This window comes from Maylandia zebra, linkage group LG1 (assembly GCF_041146795.1).
Source record: "Maylandia zebra isolate NMK-2024a linkage group LG1, Mzebra_GT3a, whole genome shotgun sequence".
NCBI classification, from domain to species: domain Eukaryota; kingdom Metazoa; phylum Chordata; class Actinopteri; order Cichliformes; family Cichlidae; genus Maylandia; species Maylandia zebra.
The window spans coordinates 39097039-39113530 of NC_135167.1; the positions used below are offsets into that span (position 1 = coordinate 39097039).

General features: G+C 44.1%; 1 protein-coding gene across 1 annotated transcript; it reads right to left on the bottom strand.

Annotated features, from left to right (window-relative positions):
• Positions 1-922: 922 nt before the first annotated feature.
• LOC143419400 (uncharacterized) lies at positions 923-16486 on the bottom strand. The gene is made up of 7 exons (XM_076885938.1): positions 16383-16486; positions 14639-14836; positions 14412-14525; positions 11384-11440; positions 4117-4362; positions 3874-3996; positions 923-1315 (listed from the first exon to the last, which is right to left on the bottom strand). The coding sequence occupies exons 2-7, from the start codon at positions 14813-14815 to the stop codon at positions 1241-1243; spliced, it is 792 nt and encodes a 263-aa protein (XP_076742053.1). The 5' UTR covers positions 14816-14836; positions 16383-16486; the 3' UTR covers positions 923-1240.
• Positions 16487-16492: the final 6 nt, after the last annotated feature.

The window sequence follows — 16492 nt, forward strand, 5'->3', positions numbered from 1 at the left end:
CGGGCTTGGTCAGGTCTCCTCCGGGGGATGGAGGGCCCTCAGGCCTCTGGGCCTACGGTTTGGTTCACTTGGGCACAGCTGGCGGGAACGCCACTGCAGCCCCCTCTGGTTTCTGCTCCATGGCTGCTGGTTGGCCTCTTGTCTGGGGCTCTACTCAGTTATTCCCAGGAGGGTGGCAAGGATGCCCCTCCGATGGTCCTCCTTGGGCTCTTGGGGCCTCTGGATGTCTCGGGCCTGATCTCCTCAATGCCTGCTTCATGACCTGGGGGACGGGGCTATGGCTCCCCATACCCCCTAGAAGATGATTATATGGAGAAACCATTTGAATAATAACACGCTCATCCATACAGGTGTGCACACAGGTGTACACACGGGTGTTCACTGTTCATAGACACAAACCACACCTTTCTTGTGTTATGGAAATTTTAACAATAACCTTCAACACACCCAGTGAGCTTGAGTTGAAGTGGGTTTAATAAACACATTGCAATGTGGAGAGAGCATCCCAGTGAAACACCAGGACCATCTCTAAATTGTGGCCATCGCCCTTACATCTTATATACAGAGACACAGACAAAGAACATTCCACAAACTCTTACACGCTGGCCCCTCTCACGGGGGGACTATGACCTTGTTTTTTGCTTGGCCGTCACCTAAGGATTTACATCCTTTTTTTTTTTCTCTTTTTTTTTTTGCCTGTCCCGTTTGGCTCTTTTTCCATCAGAATTATTGTCTAAAGACGAGGGAAGATGCCCAACGGATTTACTTTACCACATTGACCATCCCAGCCTTACCGTAATGGTCTATTTGATTCACCTTTTATTGTTTTTCTTCCAAATGCAATGAGAATGTGTTTTGGTCTCGATCTGATTCACAATTACAGGCAAACAATCTGAATTTTAAAAAAAAAACGCACAACAGCTGAACTTTTCATGTTTTATTGAACATACCAAGAAATCCTTTACAGCACAGGCTGAGAAAAGTAAAAATTTGAGTTTCTTAAAATTTCAAACCTCATTTAAAAGTAACAACCTCCACCTGACATTCCCTGTTTAAACACTTCTGTAAAAAAAGAAAGAAAAGAAAAGACTTGTAACAATTATTTTTTACATACGCAGGTGCTGGGATCTAACTAAACATAAGATATACATCACTACATCAAAACACAGTAATAATTCGTATATTATCAGTAAGTTATTAGTAAGAATGTGTGTAAATCGCTGATATTTCGTGAACAGAGTCAGGCTGTTAATGCCACAGGCTGTACAGTGACTTCCTCCAGCATAGGTTTGTAGAGCTCTGGGTCGTCAGTGCTCTAAAAGAGAAAAATAATATTTGTGAAGTGTAAACTCCCTCCAGTCACAAACACGACTGTGCACACTTTGATGACATTTTCATGCAGGAATACACAAAGGAATCAACATTTAAGGTGACATTAAAAATAAAGTGCAATTACAATTTATTTTATTGTTATTAAAACTATAGCTCCGGAGTCAGCCGACAGGTATCGACAGGCGAAGCGGAATGCGGATCGGGCAGTGGCTGAAGCAAAAACTCGGGTGTTGGAGGAGTTCGGAGAGGCCATGGAAAAAGACTTTCGGACTGCCTCGAAGAGATTCTGGCAAACCGTCAGGCGTCTCAGGAGGGGAAAGCGGTGCTCTACCTGCACTGTGTATAGTGCTGGCAGAGCGCTGCTGACGTCGACTGAGAAAATTGTCAGGCGGTGGAAGGAATACTTCGAGGACCTCTTTAATCCCACTGACACAGCTTCCGAGGAGGGAGCAGAGTCTGGGGATGAGGGGAATGACCCGCCACTCTCCGGGGGCGAGGTCACTGAGGCAGTTAAACAGCTCCTTGGTGGCAGAGCCCCTGGTGTTGATGAGGTCCGCCCCGAGTTCCTGAAGGCTCTGGACGTTGTAGGGCTGTCCTGGTTGACACGCCTCTACAATGTTGTGTGGAGATCAGGGGCAGTACCCCTGGACTGGCAGACCGGGGTGATGGTCCCCATCTTTAAGAAGGGAGACCGGAGAGTGTGTTCCAACTACAGGGGGATCACGCTCCTCAGCCTCCCTGGGAAAGTCTATGCCAGGGTGCTGGAAAGGAGAGTTCGTCCGCTAGTCGAACCTCAGATACAAGAGGAACAATGTGGTTTTCGTCCTGGTCGCGGAACACTGGACCAGCTCTTTATCCTCTCGAGGATACTTGAGGGTGCATGGGAGTTTGCCCAACCAGTCTACATGTGTTTTGTGGACTTGGAGAAGGCATTCGACCATGTCCCTCGGGGTGTTCTGTGGGAGGTGTTGCGGGAGTATGGGGTGTCTGGCCCATTGTTACGGGCCATTCGATCCCTATACAACCGTTGCAAGAGCTTGGTTCGCATTGCCGGCAATAAGTCGGACTCGTTCTCGGTGGGTGATGGGCTCCGCCAGGGCTGCCCTTTGTCTCCGGTTCTGTTCATAATTTTTATGGACAGAATTTCTAGGCGCAGCCAAGTGGCGGAGGGCTTTCACTCATCTCTGATTTTTGCGGATGATGTGGTTCTGTTGGCTTCATCGGGTGAGGGCCTCCAGCTCGCACTGGAACGCTTCGCAGCCAAGTGTGAAGCAGCGGGAATGAGGAGCAGCACCTCCAAATCTGAGGCTATGGTTCTCAGCCGGGAAAGGGTGGCGTGCCCACTCCAGGTCGGGGATGAGTTCCTGCCCCAAATGGAGGAGTTCAAGTATCTCGGGGTCTTGTTCGCGAGTGATGGGAGAAGGGAGCCGGAGATCGACAGACGGATTGGGGCTGCGGCTGCAGTGATGCGGATGCTGCACCGGTCCGTCGTGGTGAAGAGGGAGCTGAGTGTAAAAGCGAAGCTCTCAATTTACCAGTCGATCTACGTCCCTACCCTCACCTATGGCCACGAGCTGTGGGCAGTGACCGAAAGAACGAGATCGCGGATACAAGCGGCAGAAATGAGCTTCCTCCGAAGGGTGGCTGGTCTCTCCCTTAGAGATAGGGTGAGACGTTCGGCCATCCAGAGTAGAGCCGCTGCTGCTCCACATCGAAAGGAGCCAGCTGAGGTGGTTCGGGCATCTGACAAGGATGCCTCCTGGGTGCCTCCTGGGTGAGGTGTTTCAGGCATGTCCCACCAGGAGGAGGCCCCGGGGCAGACCCAGGAAATGCTGGATAGATTATATCTCTCAGCTGGCCTTGTAACGCCTTGGTGTTCCCCCGGATAAGCTGGAGGAGGTGGCTGGGTGGAGGAGGTGGCTGGGGAGAGGGAGATCTGGGTCTCTCTGCTTAGGCTGCAGCCCCTGCGACACGGCCTCGGATAAAGCGGATGAAGATGAATGGATGGATGGATCTTATTAAAACAAATTTTGGTAAGCTGTTGTTTTTCAAACTAACATAAAGTTGGGCACAGCTGTTCAAACTTCCTCTGGTCTATCTTTTTATTAGTCCCAACAGTTCTTCTTCCTCATGGATCTCTCTCTCTCTCTGCAGCAGTTCCACCACCAAGCTCTGATTCACACAGTCTCTCCCTAAAATCTGCAGCCTGAACTCTGGACTTGCTGTCCTGGGCCGGTCCATGTGGGAGCCAGACGTGGGACTGACTGAGCTTCATGCCTTAAAGTCATGATGGGCTGTTGTTTTGTTTTATGTTGTCATCCTGCTCTCTGTCTGTACATCAGATATAAACTTTAACTGACTCACTCAAACTGGTAGAGAGCATGAGAACACTGCACAGACTCACTGTTACCTGGTTTCACTGATATTCAGACAAAACAAACAGAATTCCTGCAAGAACACTTCATGTGTTCAGCCAACATCTTCTACTATTTAACATGTTTATCAGAATGTGCTTGAACCATTGTGTTGTCCATTATCTACCTTGTTTTGTCCTTTTTCTTTGTTACTCAGAGCCTCGATTCCCAGGACAGCAGAGCTTATCACAACACAGAGCTCCAGAACAGACAAGGTGATCATCACAGCACTGATGCTTCTCAGGAGCATCTGATGGGACACAAACAACAGTGTTTCATCTAAAGTCTCAAAATGTTATATACTGCAGTATATAAGATAGTATCATATAGTGTATATGTGCGATTTTTCTTTCTGCTTTCCCTAACTTACCACCAGCACTGCTTGGCCCTCCAAGCATTTCTCCTGAAGGAGTTTTTCCTCCAAAGATGGAGACCTTATTGTTTTCCTTCCATACCCGTAATCATTGTAACCATTGTAGCCATTGTAGCCATTGTAGCCATTGTAGCAATCATAGTTCCAACGAAAGCCAATGTCTTCTAAATAAACGCCGTACAATGCACTGCCTGTCATGGCAAAAGCACCTCCAGCCAGATTCAGAATCACAGTAAGGATGACCTGAAAAACAAAAATGACCAGTTAATGTACAAGAAAATATCCAAACCATAAATGACACTTAGTGCATTCTTAGACTAAAGTATCATAGCCTCTGTGAGTACGCATGTTTTCATAGTCATGTCTGGATTCTTCATTAATCTAAATGTTGGTTTCTGTCTAGTTGCTGCTTTAGGATATGATGGTTGTGAATTTGGGTTTGGGGTTTCTGTTTTTGGTTTGTTAATGTTATTCTTCACTTCAGATTAATGAAGTATCTGATTCTGATGATTCTTCAGATTTGGAATCTCTGTCGTAGATGTCATGGTCCGGAATCTGGTGAGTCCATGTTTATGTTTTGTGTTTATCAATTTTTAGTTTTCTGATTTTTTTGTTATTTTCTTCCAGTGTTTAGGTGTTCACTGTGCTCCCTTGTGTTCATGTCTTTTTACTTTGACGGTCCCTTGTCTCATGTCTGTGTCCCTAGCATTGTCTCCCCTTAGGCTACATCCACACTAGCCCGGATAGATTTGAAAATGGCGTTTTCATCTGAAAACTCTCTGCGTCCACACTAGCGCTTTCAGTCATTTTCACAGAATTGTGCGTCCACATTGAAACGGCCCAAAACGCTTACGCTCCAGTCCTGCGCAAAAGCGAGTGAATTTGCGCAAATTAAAGAATTTGAATAAAAGCTATCTGGAGCACGTACAAACTGATGTTAATCTTTTTTTAGGGCTGTCAAAATTGAGACAAATCAAAACAGCTGCTGAATAATGCACTCCGCTATCTTTGTTTAATTGGTCACATGACTGCATCACATGACTAAAATGCATCATCGTTTTAGAAAGTCTGCGTTTTCAAACATCCACACTGCAATGGGACAGCTCTGTTTGGAAATATATGCGATTTCGAGAGCGCTTTCAAAACGCTTTGGTGCAGTTGTGGATAGTTGTGGACTTTGCTGTTATTCTTTGTGATTTTTTTTAAATGTTTTTGGATTGTTTGTTCTTTTTTTTTTGTCTGGCAGCTGACACAGTCTCTCAGAGGATGGGATTTTTCATTTTAAGGGGGGTGACAGGAGGAGAGAAGCTGCAGAGACACATAATAAAACTGCAACTCTGCTTCCTGGTCCCAAGTCTAGATAATCACATTTGTGGAGGAGGGTTCACTAATTTGGCCAGATTTCTAAAAAATGAGAGCTTCTTCGACGTGAATTATAATTGTACAGAAGTTACGTTTAAACTTAGGCAGCAGTTTTTTAACCTTAGCCAGCTAATCTGCCTCTTTTTCATTTTCCTCTTCCTTTATTCTTCTTGACATAATGAAATATAGAAACAGAACGAGTTCTGGATCACATCCCCTATTCAGTGTAATCTCTCAGGAAATCTATTGTGACTGTTGTCTTCATGAATGCTCAATCATCCAGGTAAGGAAATCCCAGAAAGCTGGTTCAGTGGGAGAAACGTTTGGTCACTCATCCATCCTCTTCAGTCTCATTTGCATACTTACTGAAACTAGCACCACTGATGAACAATGGGCTGTGAGGTCAGTTTCTTGACCATTAGTATGCAAATTGTCACGACCTCTGATCTACAACTACTGATCAAAGACCATTGATCAGTGGCCATGAGTACCATTGAATATGAAAAGTTGCAGGTTAGCCTTCTTAGACTGTAAGATTTCCATCAGTAACGAGAGACATTTAAATATTGATGTGTACCGTAAAACCACGCATACAGATCAGTATTTAAGGTTTGACTCTCACCATCCAGTGGAGCACAATCTGGGTGTTACCAGTGCGCTACAACACAGAATGAACACCATCCCCACAGACAAAGTGGTCAGGGAAGCAGAAAAACATCACCTCAAGAAGGCCCTGAGTAAATGTGGTTATCCCAGCTGGACATTTGTGTTACGGCCTCTGGCCTTCCTCTATGGAAATCAAAGTGCTCCAGGACTCACGGGGGATTGGCTGGCCTAGACCTATGCTCGCCCCAACTTCATGCAGATCAGAGCGTGTCAGACCACTCACACCATTGGCTGCTGCAGGAGTCTTGAGTACGACAGACCAATGACACAGCTGCTTGCAATTATAACACAGCTGCCTGCAATTACCTGAGAATATAAAAGGCTGAGGATGCTCCATTCGAAGAGGGACTTGTTGACTCGAACAGACTGTGAAGATTGTCTCGCCTTTTGCCTCCTGCCTCCATTTGAGCCTTTGTTTTGAGTTGCCTCCAGTGAGATGTTTAGATGAATAGTGTTCTACTGGTGCTAGTAGTGTTACTTGCAAAAAGAGCAACAAGCCTATTTTGTAGAACATGATGTTCTACTGCTTCAGTGGTCTCCACCAGGTGCAGATTGTCGTGCCCTCTGTGTACCGACAGAAAATCCTGGCCCTTGCCAATGAAAGCCAGTGGTCGGGACACTTGGGCATCACGAAAACATACCAGCTACTATTAAAACATTTCTTTTGGCCTGGTATGAAGCATGATGTTTCTAAATTTTGCAACAGTTGCCATGTATGTCAGATTGCAGGTAAACCTAATCAGGTCATACCCCCGGCTCCGTTGTGTCCCATTCCTGTAGTGGATCAGCCATTTGACCATGTCATAGTAGACTGTGTGGGTCCACTACCTAGAACAAAATCAGGAAAGCAATACCTTCTCACGATCGTGTGTGCAGCTACCCGTTTCCCCGAGGCTGTCCCGTTACATAAGGTTACAGCAAAATCTGTTGTTAAGGCGTTGACAACATTCTTTTCAGTGTTTGGCTTGCCAAAGGTCATACAGACTGACCAGGGCTCAAACTTTCAATCTAAGTTGTTCAAACAAGTGGCTAGCACTCTAGGTGTCAAGCATGTCGTGTCCTCTGCTTATCATCCTGAATCGCAAGGTGCATTAGAGCGGTGGAACCAGACCTTAAAGACGATGCTACGCCAATACTGCCTGAAGTCTGAAAAGAGCTGGGATGAGGGTGTTCCATTTGTGTTATTTGCTGCCCGTGACGCTGTGCAGGAGTCACTTGGTTTTAGTCCTTCTGAACTGGTATTTGGCCATAGGCCACGGGGACCCCTCAAAGCTCTGAAAGAGGCATTTTTGAGCCCACATGGAGTTTTCGAAGTAAATGTCAGCAGTTATGTAAAGCACTTCTGTGAGCGTTTGAATCAAGCCAACGCTCTGGCTAAACAGCACCTTGCCGTTTCACAGGGAAAGATGAAACGCCATTATGATAAGGCTTCTGTTAAAAGAACCTTTCAGGTGGGTGACCAAGTTCTTGTGCTCTTGCCTGTTCCAGGCTCAGCCTTGTCTGCTAGGTATAGCGGCCCCTTTAAAGTTTGTGAATGGAGAGGGGAGACAGATTATGTAATTTGCACTCCCGACCGCAGACGCAAAACACGCGTCTGTCACATAAACATGTTGAAACTGTACCATCCTCGGTCAACGCCAGAGCCTGCTGGGTTCTGTGCTCCTATTGTAGCCTCAAGCCACCTAGAGGAAGGAGGGGTGGACGAGGTTGATGGTTTAAACATAAGTTATCCCACCTGTTCTAGACCCCGTCTGTCTAACTCAGAAATGCTGAATGCATTGCCGAGTTGGCTTGAGCATCTGTCTTCGGAGCAGCAAGAAGACATAACTGCCTTGATTAGGGAACACCCCTGTTTATTCGGGGATGTGCCAACTTGCACTACGGTGCAAGAGCATGACATTGATGTCCAGGGAGCTAAACCTATTAAGCAGCATCCTTATCGAGCCAGCCCCCATAAGCGCTTGCTCATGAAACAGGAGGCTGACTATCTGCTGCAACATGGCTTAGCGAAGCCCAGTCAAAGCCCCTGGAGCTCGCCTTGTATAGTGGAATCTAAGCCAGATGGCTCGCCCCGCTTTATTACAGACTTCCGGAAGGTGAACTCTGTGACTGTAGCTAACTCACATCCTCTCCCAAGAGTTGAGGATTGTGTGGACAGTATTGTGACTGCTCAGTATGTCACGAAATTAGATCTTCTTAAAGGTTACTGGCAGGTCCCTTTAACTGAACGTGCCTCTAACATCTCTACCTTTGTTACACCTGATGATTTTCTACAATACACAGTCATGGCTTTCGGCATGTTTAACGCTCCTGCCACCTTCCAGAGGCTAGTAAATAAAGTCCTCCATGGCCTGTCCAACTGCAGTGCCTACCTAGATGATCTAGTAGTTTACACTGAAACATGGCAAGATCATTTGGAAACGTTACACCAGGTATTTCACCGTTTGGCTCAAGCTACTCTAACTCTCAACTTAGCTAAGTGTGAGTTTGCCAAAGCTACAGTGACGTACTTAGGCGTGAGTTGCGTAGGTTTCTGGGGATGGTGGGCTACTACAGAAACTTTTGTAAAAATTTCTCCACTGTAGTGAAGCCATTGACTGACCTACTCAGCCCAAAGGTTGAGTTTATATGGTCAAGTGAATGTCAAGATGCTTTTGAGAGTGCAAAAGCCCTCCTCTGCCACACCCCTGTGTTAGCTGCACCTGATTTGACGCGGCCATTCAAACTTGAGGTTGATGCCAGTGCTGTTGGGGCTGGGGCAGTGCTGTTGCAAGAAGACTTGCAGGGATTAAACCACCCCGTTTGTTACTTTTCCCGCAAGTTCAATAAAAAATCAGTTAAACTACTCCACCATTGAAAAGGAGACCCTGGCTTTGTTGTTGGCTCTTCAGCACTTTCACGTATACCTGGGATCCAGTATGTTACCTCTTGTTGTGTACACCGACCACAACCCACTCGTGTTCCTTGCTCGCATGTTTAATCATAACCAGCGCCTTATGCGCTGGGTTCTGTTGTTGCAGGAATACAACTTAAGTATTCACCATAAAAAGGGGTCTGAAAATGTTTTAGCTGATGGTCTGTCCCGCTTGTAAACATGTTTTACTGTGTTTGTTCTTTGTTGTTGTTCACACTCTGTAATGTCTGCTTCTGCCCAACATAGTTGGTATTTTAAGGGGAGGGGTGTTACGGCCTCTGGCCTCAGGTGGCCCCGCCTTCCTCTATGGAAATCAAAGTGCTCCAGGACTCACGGGGGATTGGCTGGCCCGGACCTATGCTCGCCCCAACTTCATGCAGATCAGAGCGTGTCAGACCACTCACACCATTGGCTGCTGCAGGAGCCTTGAGTACGACAGACCAATGACACAGCTGCTTGCAATTATGACACAGCTGCCTGCAATTACCTGAGAATATAAAAGGCTGAGGATTCTTCATTCGAAGAGGGACTTGTTGACTCGAACAGGCTGTGTAGATTGTCCCTCCTTTTGCCTTCATTTGAGCCTTTGTTTTGAGTTGCCTCCCGTGAGATGTTTAGATGAATAGTGTTCTACTGGTGTTAGTAGTGTTACTTGAGTTGTTTGTTATGTTTGTCTAAAATCCCTCTATTGCCTAGTGAGCTGTTTCACTAACGGGTCAAAGGAGCTTGCAAAGAAAAGCGTCTGGACTTCTTTAAGTTACTTGAAGACGTTTCACCTCTCATCCGAGAAGCTTCTTCAGTTCTAAGGTCAAATGGTGGAGAGTCCCAGATATAAACCTAGTGGGAGTGACCCCCACAGAGGGACAAAAGGACCTCCTGATGATCCTCTAATCACCTGAGCCAAGGTGTGAAACTGGGTGTGGGTCCCAATCAGCCAGAGTTTCGGGTGTGTTCATTGTGAAACCTGGCCCCACCTTGTCATGCGAATTCCTGAGGTCAGATGGCCCAGGATGTGAGTGGGCGTTAAGGCGTCTGGGAAGGGATCTCAAAACTGGATTATAGATGGCAGAGAGTTGGTGTCGTAAACCCCGCCTCTGTTCAAAGATGGTCGCTCACAGTGGACATAGATGGCTTCTTTCACTCCTCTTTCAAACCATCTGTCCTCTCTGTCCAAAATGTGAACATTGGCATCCTCGAAAGAGTGTCCTTTATCCTTAAGATGCAGATGGACTGCTGAGTCTTGTCCTGTGGAGGTGGCTCTTCTGTGTTGTGCCATGCGCTTGTGAAGTGGCTGTTTGGTCTCTCCAATGTAGAGGTCTGAGCATTCCTCGCTGCACTGTACAGCATACACCACGTTGTTAAGTTTGTGTTTTGGCGTTTTGTCTTTCGGGTGAACCAGTTTCTGTCTGAGTGTGTTGCTGGGTCTGAAATACACTGGGATGTCATGCTTGGAGAAAACTCTCCTGAGTTTTTCTGATACACCGGCTACATAGGGGATGACAATGTTGTTGCGTCTGTCCTTCTTATCCTCCTTCGCTGGTGTCTGGTCTTCTTTTCTGTGCCTCTCACTAACGGTTTTCAGTTGTGTTAATAAACCTCGTGTGTTTCTTTTTATCTAACCTCCTGGTCTCTGGGCTCATTTATGTTACATCCGCTGTCGCCTAGCAGAGCCGGGTCATAACAATTTGTCAAAGCTGGGAAGGCTCCTAAAGAAAGCTCCAACTGATCCAGGAGGGAAGGACAAGTGCTGCCTAAGTGAAAACCCTTTGTGTTCCTGTATGTGTCATGAGCATCGGAACAATTAAGACTCATTTTTTCTAAACACCGCGTCTCTGTGGCTTTTAAAACCCTGAACATGCTCCGCCAAAAATTGGGGAATCAGGGAAACCAAACAACCTTTGGAGAAATGGATGGCACCACACAGAAGAGCTACCTCATCAGGCCAGGACTCTGCAGTCTATTCACACCTACAGGCCAGTGGACAATCTTTCCATGATGAGGATGTAACATCCTGATTGTTGTTTGTAATATAAACTGTTTCAAGATGCAGTGCGAAAAGTTGGAGGTGGGGTCAGGAGTGGGAAATCATTTTTATCAAAGTATTTTATTTGCTAAAAATAATTTAGCAATTATATGTAGACTAGAGGGGTGTTAAGCCCTCTCTCCGCAAACTTCCCTCCAGTATTTATGTAAGTGTGTGTATGCTGTAGGACATACTGTACATGTTTAATATATTTATCATGAATGCAAATAAGAATAAGACATGACAACAAAAAGTCCTTTAGAGATCATATGAAAATGTTTTACAGCTGAAATACTCACCAAACATGGACTTGGATACTTCTCAGACAAAATGCACATAATACCGAAGATGATGAACTAGACAAAAGACAAAATAAATAAATACATAAATAAAGTTCACATCCATCTTTTTACTGAGTGCAACAGAGAAAACAGAGGGGTCTTTATGGACATTTTATCCCCTCAGGATATGTTGTAAATAAACTTTTCGCCATGAGAGAACAATTGTACAGTTTAAGGAGGTTGGAAAGACTATATAATTTGTTTGTTTACAAAAACAAATTGTATGGTTTGTTTGTGTAAACTGGTATTTTGAACTATAACCAATTTTTATGTAACCTAGCAAAACTATGGTAAATGACCTGTATTTGTATAGTGCCTTACTAGTCCCTGAGGACCCTAAAGCGCTTTACACAACCAGTCATCCACCCATTCACACACTGGTGATGGCAGCTACATTGTAGCCACAGCCACCCTGGGGCGCACTGACAGAGGCGAGGCTGCCGGACACTGGCGCCACCGGGCCCTCTGACCACCACCAGTAGACAACGGGTGAAGTGTCTTGCCCAAGGACACAACGACCGAGACTGTCCAAGCCGGGGCTCGAACCGGCAACCTTCCGATTACAAGGCGAACTCCCAACTCTTGAGCCACTATGAACTGGTGCGTGTAAATGTGCACTGGTGTCATCACACTTAGATAGATCTTGGACAAAACTTGGCAATTAAGCTTTCTGTCACATATTTAGGAAAGATATGTTTGACCCCCAAAATGATCTTCTCGTAAAGATTACTCAGTTGATTCCTATTCCATTACTGTGACAGGTTTGGTTTACATGGCTCTTTTTTGGCATTTCATTTCTCATCTTGTGTATCCAGTATGACCTGATGTGAAATGGAAAAACAAATCTGGTCATCTTTTTTTTCGTAACCAAATCTCACTAACAAGGGAGCAACACAGGTCACCCATTTATGACAAACAGACAACCACAGACTCTCATCTCCACTCCTAAGGACAATTTAGAATTACAAGTTAACATGAAACACATCTTTGGGCTGTGGAGGAAACCGGATCACCCAGAAATAACTCGCACACAACTGACACCCAGTCCAGAACCTTGTTGCTATCAGGCAACAATAACAACCACTGTGCTGCTTATTAGACAATGTATGTATGCACATATATATATACGGTTCAATATCAATACGAATATCGTTGCAACGATATTCGTATCGATATTGAACCGTTCGATACAGTGCTTTCAGTTCGGTACGCATATGTATCGAACAATACAAAATTTGTAATTTATTTTATCAACTTTCCTTCTGACGATGCTGTCTGTGTTGAGCGCTCAGTGAATCTGCGTTCGACTACTCCGCCTAGGGTCGACAGTGCAGCCTAGGCGGAGTAGTCGAACGCAGATTCACTGAGCGCTCAACACAGACAGCATCGTCAGAAGGAAGAGCGCAGGGCAAGCTAGCGAGACAGAAGTTAAGCTCTCCTTACAACATGGACCTCCCCCACCCTCATTCAGATCTGGCGTTTGGAATTATTTTGGTTTTAATGTGACGTATGACCCTGAAGGTAAGCGAGTCATGGACTAAAGTAAAACAGTATGTTGGATGTGCCATGCAATGCTGAATTACATGGGTGAGAACTAGTGTGTTAGCGCAGTTAGCTCGTTAACGTGTTGGCCGTCTAGCCCCATGCACGGGGCGATCGGCGGTAGCTCGTTAACGGAGATTTGCCGTGTTGTGGCGTTAAGGTCATTTCAACGAGATTAACCTGACAGCACTAGTGGGAACACGACGAATATGACTGCACATTTACGCCGACATCATCCTAGTGCAAAGACAAGTGGAAGCAGAAAAAAAACAAGCAAGCATGCTACTAACTTTAGCCGAGTCATTTAGACAGCTGTTTAATATGCTGCTGAGAATATAGCCCGGAAGAAGCGGATAGTATAGCTTTTATTTTGGAAAGAGACATTTCTCTGTAATAAACTCTCTTTTCCAAAGATGAGTGATTCCTCAATCAGATACAGGGCTTGCAATATCGCTAGCCCGACGTCCCGAAGCTAGCGATTTTTTCAGTCGGGCTACCAAAATCTTTCTCTTCCCTGCCCGTCGGGCTATTGTAGGAAGGAAAAATATATGTCAATGCTTTTGCATTCTTTCGGAAATGTAGCTGGGTAATTATGTCATTGGCATCGGTGAGCCACTGTCAATATGTGACATATTGAAGTCGCGTTTGAATTTGCGCTTGTTTTTTTGCTTTCACTTTGCAATGGCGCGAACTGTGTATAGAGAGCGACAGCACTGATCTGTGAGTGATGATAATTTGTGCACCAATTCCTCTGACATCATCTTATTAATTGTTAGCTTACTATGCAAACATGACAAGTGAAATCTCCCGCAGCAAGCTTAAACATGTGAGAGGTTGATCGCGCAGAGAATCGCTGAGCTTATGTGAGTGCGCGTGTAAAAGCAGCAGGATATATATTTGACTATGACCTGGATGACTGAGAACCTTCACAGACAGATATATATTTTAGTTCTGCTGAGCCAAATAAGACAGGTCAGGGTGAAGAAGTGACAGCCAAAGAAAAGCTTACCACAAAACGGAGAAGTTATGACAAATCAGACTATAAGGCAAAAATAAAGTGCAGCTTTATGGTTTCATGGACAAAAGAATTTCTGTGGCTGCAATATGATCAGATAAATAAACAGGGCTGCACATAAGTGGTCCGCAGGTGCGTATTCGCTGTCAAAATAAAAAACACGCACAAGGGTTAGGGTTAAATTTAAAAACTGTACTTTTGAGTTAAAATATATATTTATAATTTTAATAAATGACAAATTAAAAAGGCATGAACATTTTTTTTGTATCGAAAAAATATCGAACTGTGACACCAAAGTATCGAACCGAACCGAACCGTGAATTTTGTGTATCATTGCACCCCTAATGTATGTATATATATATATATATATATATATATATATATATATATATATATATATATTCATTCATTCCATCATTATTTCCTTACCAATGCACCCAACCAAAATGGAAAGCCTAAGTAGTTTAAGTAAAGGGAGTTCCAAGCGTTATAGAGTATAAGTCCAAATCCAATGTTGAGCAGCCCGATCATTATCTGCAGCGTCTGTGAAAAATGAAGTACAGTATGAACAGTGAACATTGTGCACTTTAAGAAAAAACTACAAATTAAAAAATAGGCATAATATAAAATGTGATGTGTAGATGGTTGTAGCTCACCCCCAGCACTGTCTGAGAAGCTCTGTTGAGACTTCTCAGGTGCTGAGACACAGTGCAGCACACTGGAATGTAGCAAAGGTTCTTGAAGATCTGACACAGAGGAGGCCAAGGACTTTGGGGGTCAGTGGTCAGAGTGAGTACAGTGACCCCATCAGCCTTGGACACAGTCACTGACATCCTGTCTTGAGATCCTGGAGACTGAGAGACAAGAAAAAACTGAAATAAGAATCAGATTAAAGTCTTAGTGGAAAAACAATTAAACCCACACACCTCACTTCCCTTCACTTTCCACCAAAGGAGCTTTAAACAGAATTTTAAAAGTAATCTTTTAATTAATTAAACCGACTTGATGCTGGGAGGCTGTCACATCACTGCACGCTCTCAAGTTGGCTTTAACAGGTGACACGGGTTCTTCATATGGATAACACTGTGCTGATACTAGTTTACAAGAATGTTTTACATGGAAAGGCAACCTCCAGGTGCTGAAAATGGAATCCCGCAGTGATGTACCCAGTCCCTTTACTGTGTCAGCTACAACAGCAGGTCACGTGTCATAAACTTCTATGTTAAAATTTTCACTTCACAGCAGAAAAAAGTTTGTCGTGTGCTACAAAAATGACTTTGGTCTCTATAGATAATTTCTGGCATAATAATAATAACAATTATATTCATAATAAAAGTGTGATGGTCTGTAGTAGGGTGACTCCATGTTTCGGTTTTTGTTTATTCAATGTTCTGGGTTTTTCATGATTTGGTTTTTTGTATTTTCTGTTCCTTAGTTTTTCTTTAGCACTGCTGTGATTTCCTTTAGGTTTTGTCTCTGTGCCTCCCTTGTGTTCCTTCTGTTGTGTCTTATTTTCCTGGTTCGATGTTTGTGTTATTTCCTGTTTTACTTTGACAGTCCCATGTCCAATGTCAGTGTGTCTAATTTTTCTTCCCCTTGTCTTGTTATGTCTAATTAATCCCAGCTGTGTTTCCCTCCTACATCCCATTCCCTCATTATTCCCTTGTATATTTAAACCCTGTGTGTTCCTTTGCCTTTTGTCCTGTTGTACCTCCTCATGTGTGTAAGTCTCCCTGTGTTTCTGGTTTGGAGTTTTAGTTCTAGTTTTCTAGAACTAAAACTAGAGTCCTGTGTTTGCATCCCCTTCCTGCCTGCCTCTGCCTCACATGACAAAAAGTTGTCATTATAAATTTTTTAATCTTTCATTTCTGCTGAATTGTTTCTACTTCCTCCCTCAGTTGTTACATGAAAAATCTCTTTCTCAATAATCGTTGCCACATTTATATCAACAAAGCTAAATAAAAGAAACCTTTTCTATTTAATGCAACACATTTCAAAAACTCCAGAAATGTAGTTAAATCCACAGTTTTAGCAGATAAATGTGCAGCACATAGTGATGTCAGCACTATGCCCCAGCTTTATTTACTGCACGCTCTTGTTCAAGGAACAAAGAAGTCATGTTTTTGTGTTGTTTTCCACCCATAACCCGAAACCCCTGTACCAATCGATAAATATATGTACTATATTTTATATTTATTATTAGACTTCTTACTGTATAAGTTGTATTTTTGTCTTCCAGAAATCATAAAATCAGTTTCAACTTGATGTGTTTTCTGATGTTGTTAAAACTTACAACATGGAGATAAATGAACAACGATTAGATTAAACCACATTTTTTACATAAATACACAACTCTTAATTAGTCTGAATTACAAGCTGAATCAAACATGAAAGACTTACCTGTTAGTGAAGAACAAAAACTTAAACACCTCCGTTTGAAAAGCAAACAAGTCTGATCAAGTAAGCAGTACACTGGAAAGAGGAAACCAAGAGCTGGCCAAACCTGTTAC

Bases quoted from the DNA above. Each gene is read 5' to 3' on its own strand.
- LOC143419400 (XM_076885938.1), bottom strand. From the start codon at position 14,815: ATGTCAGTGACTGTGTCCAAGGCTGATGGGGTCACTGTACTCACTCTG. The intron at 14,526-14,638 runs GTGAGCTACAAC...CATTTTTCACAG, and splicing joins CTTCTCAGACAGTGCTGGGG to ACGCTGCAGATAATGATCGG. The intron at 11,441-14,411 runs GTAAGGAAATAA...TCTTTTGTCTAG, and splicing joins CATTTTGGTTGGGTGCATTG to TTCATCATCTTCGGTATTAT.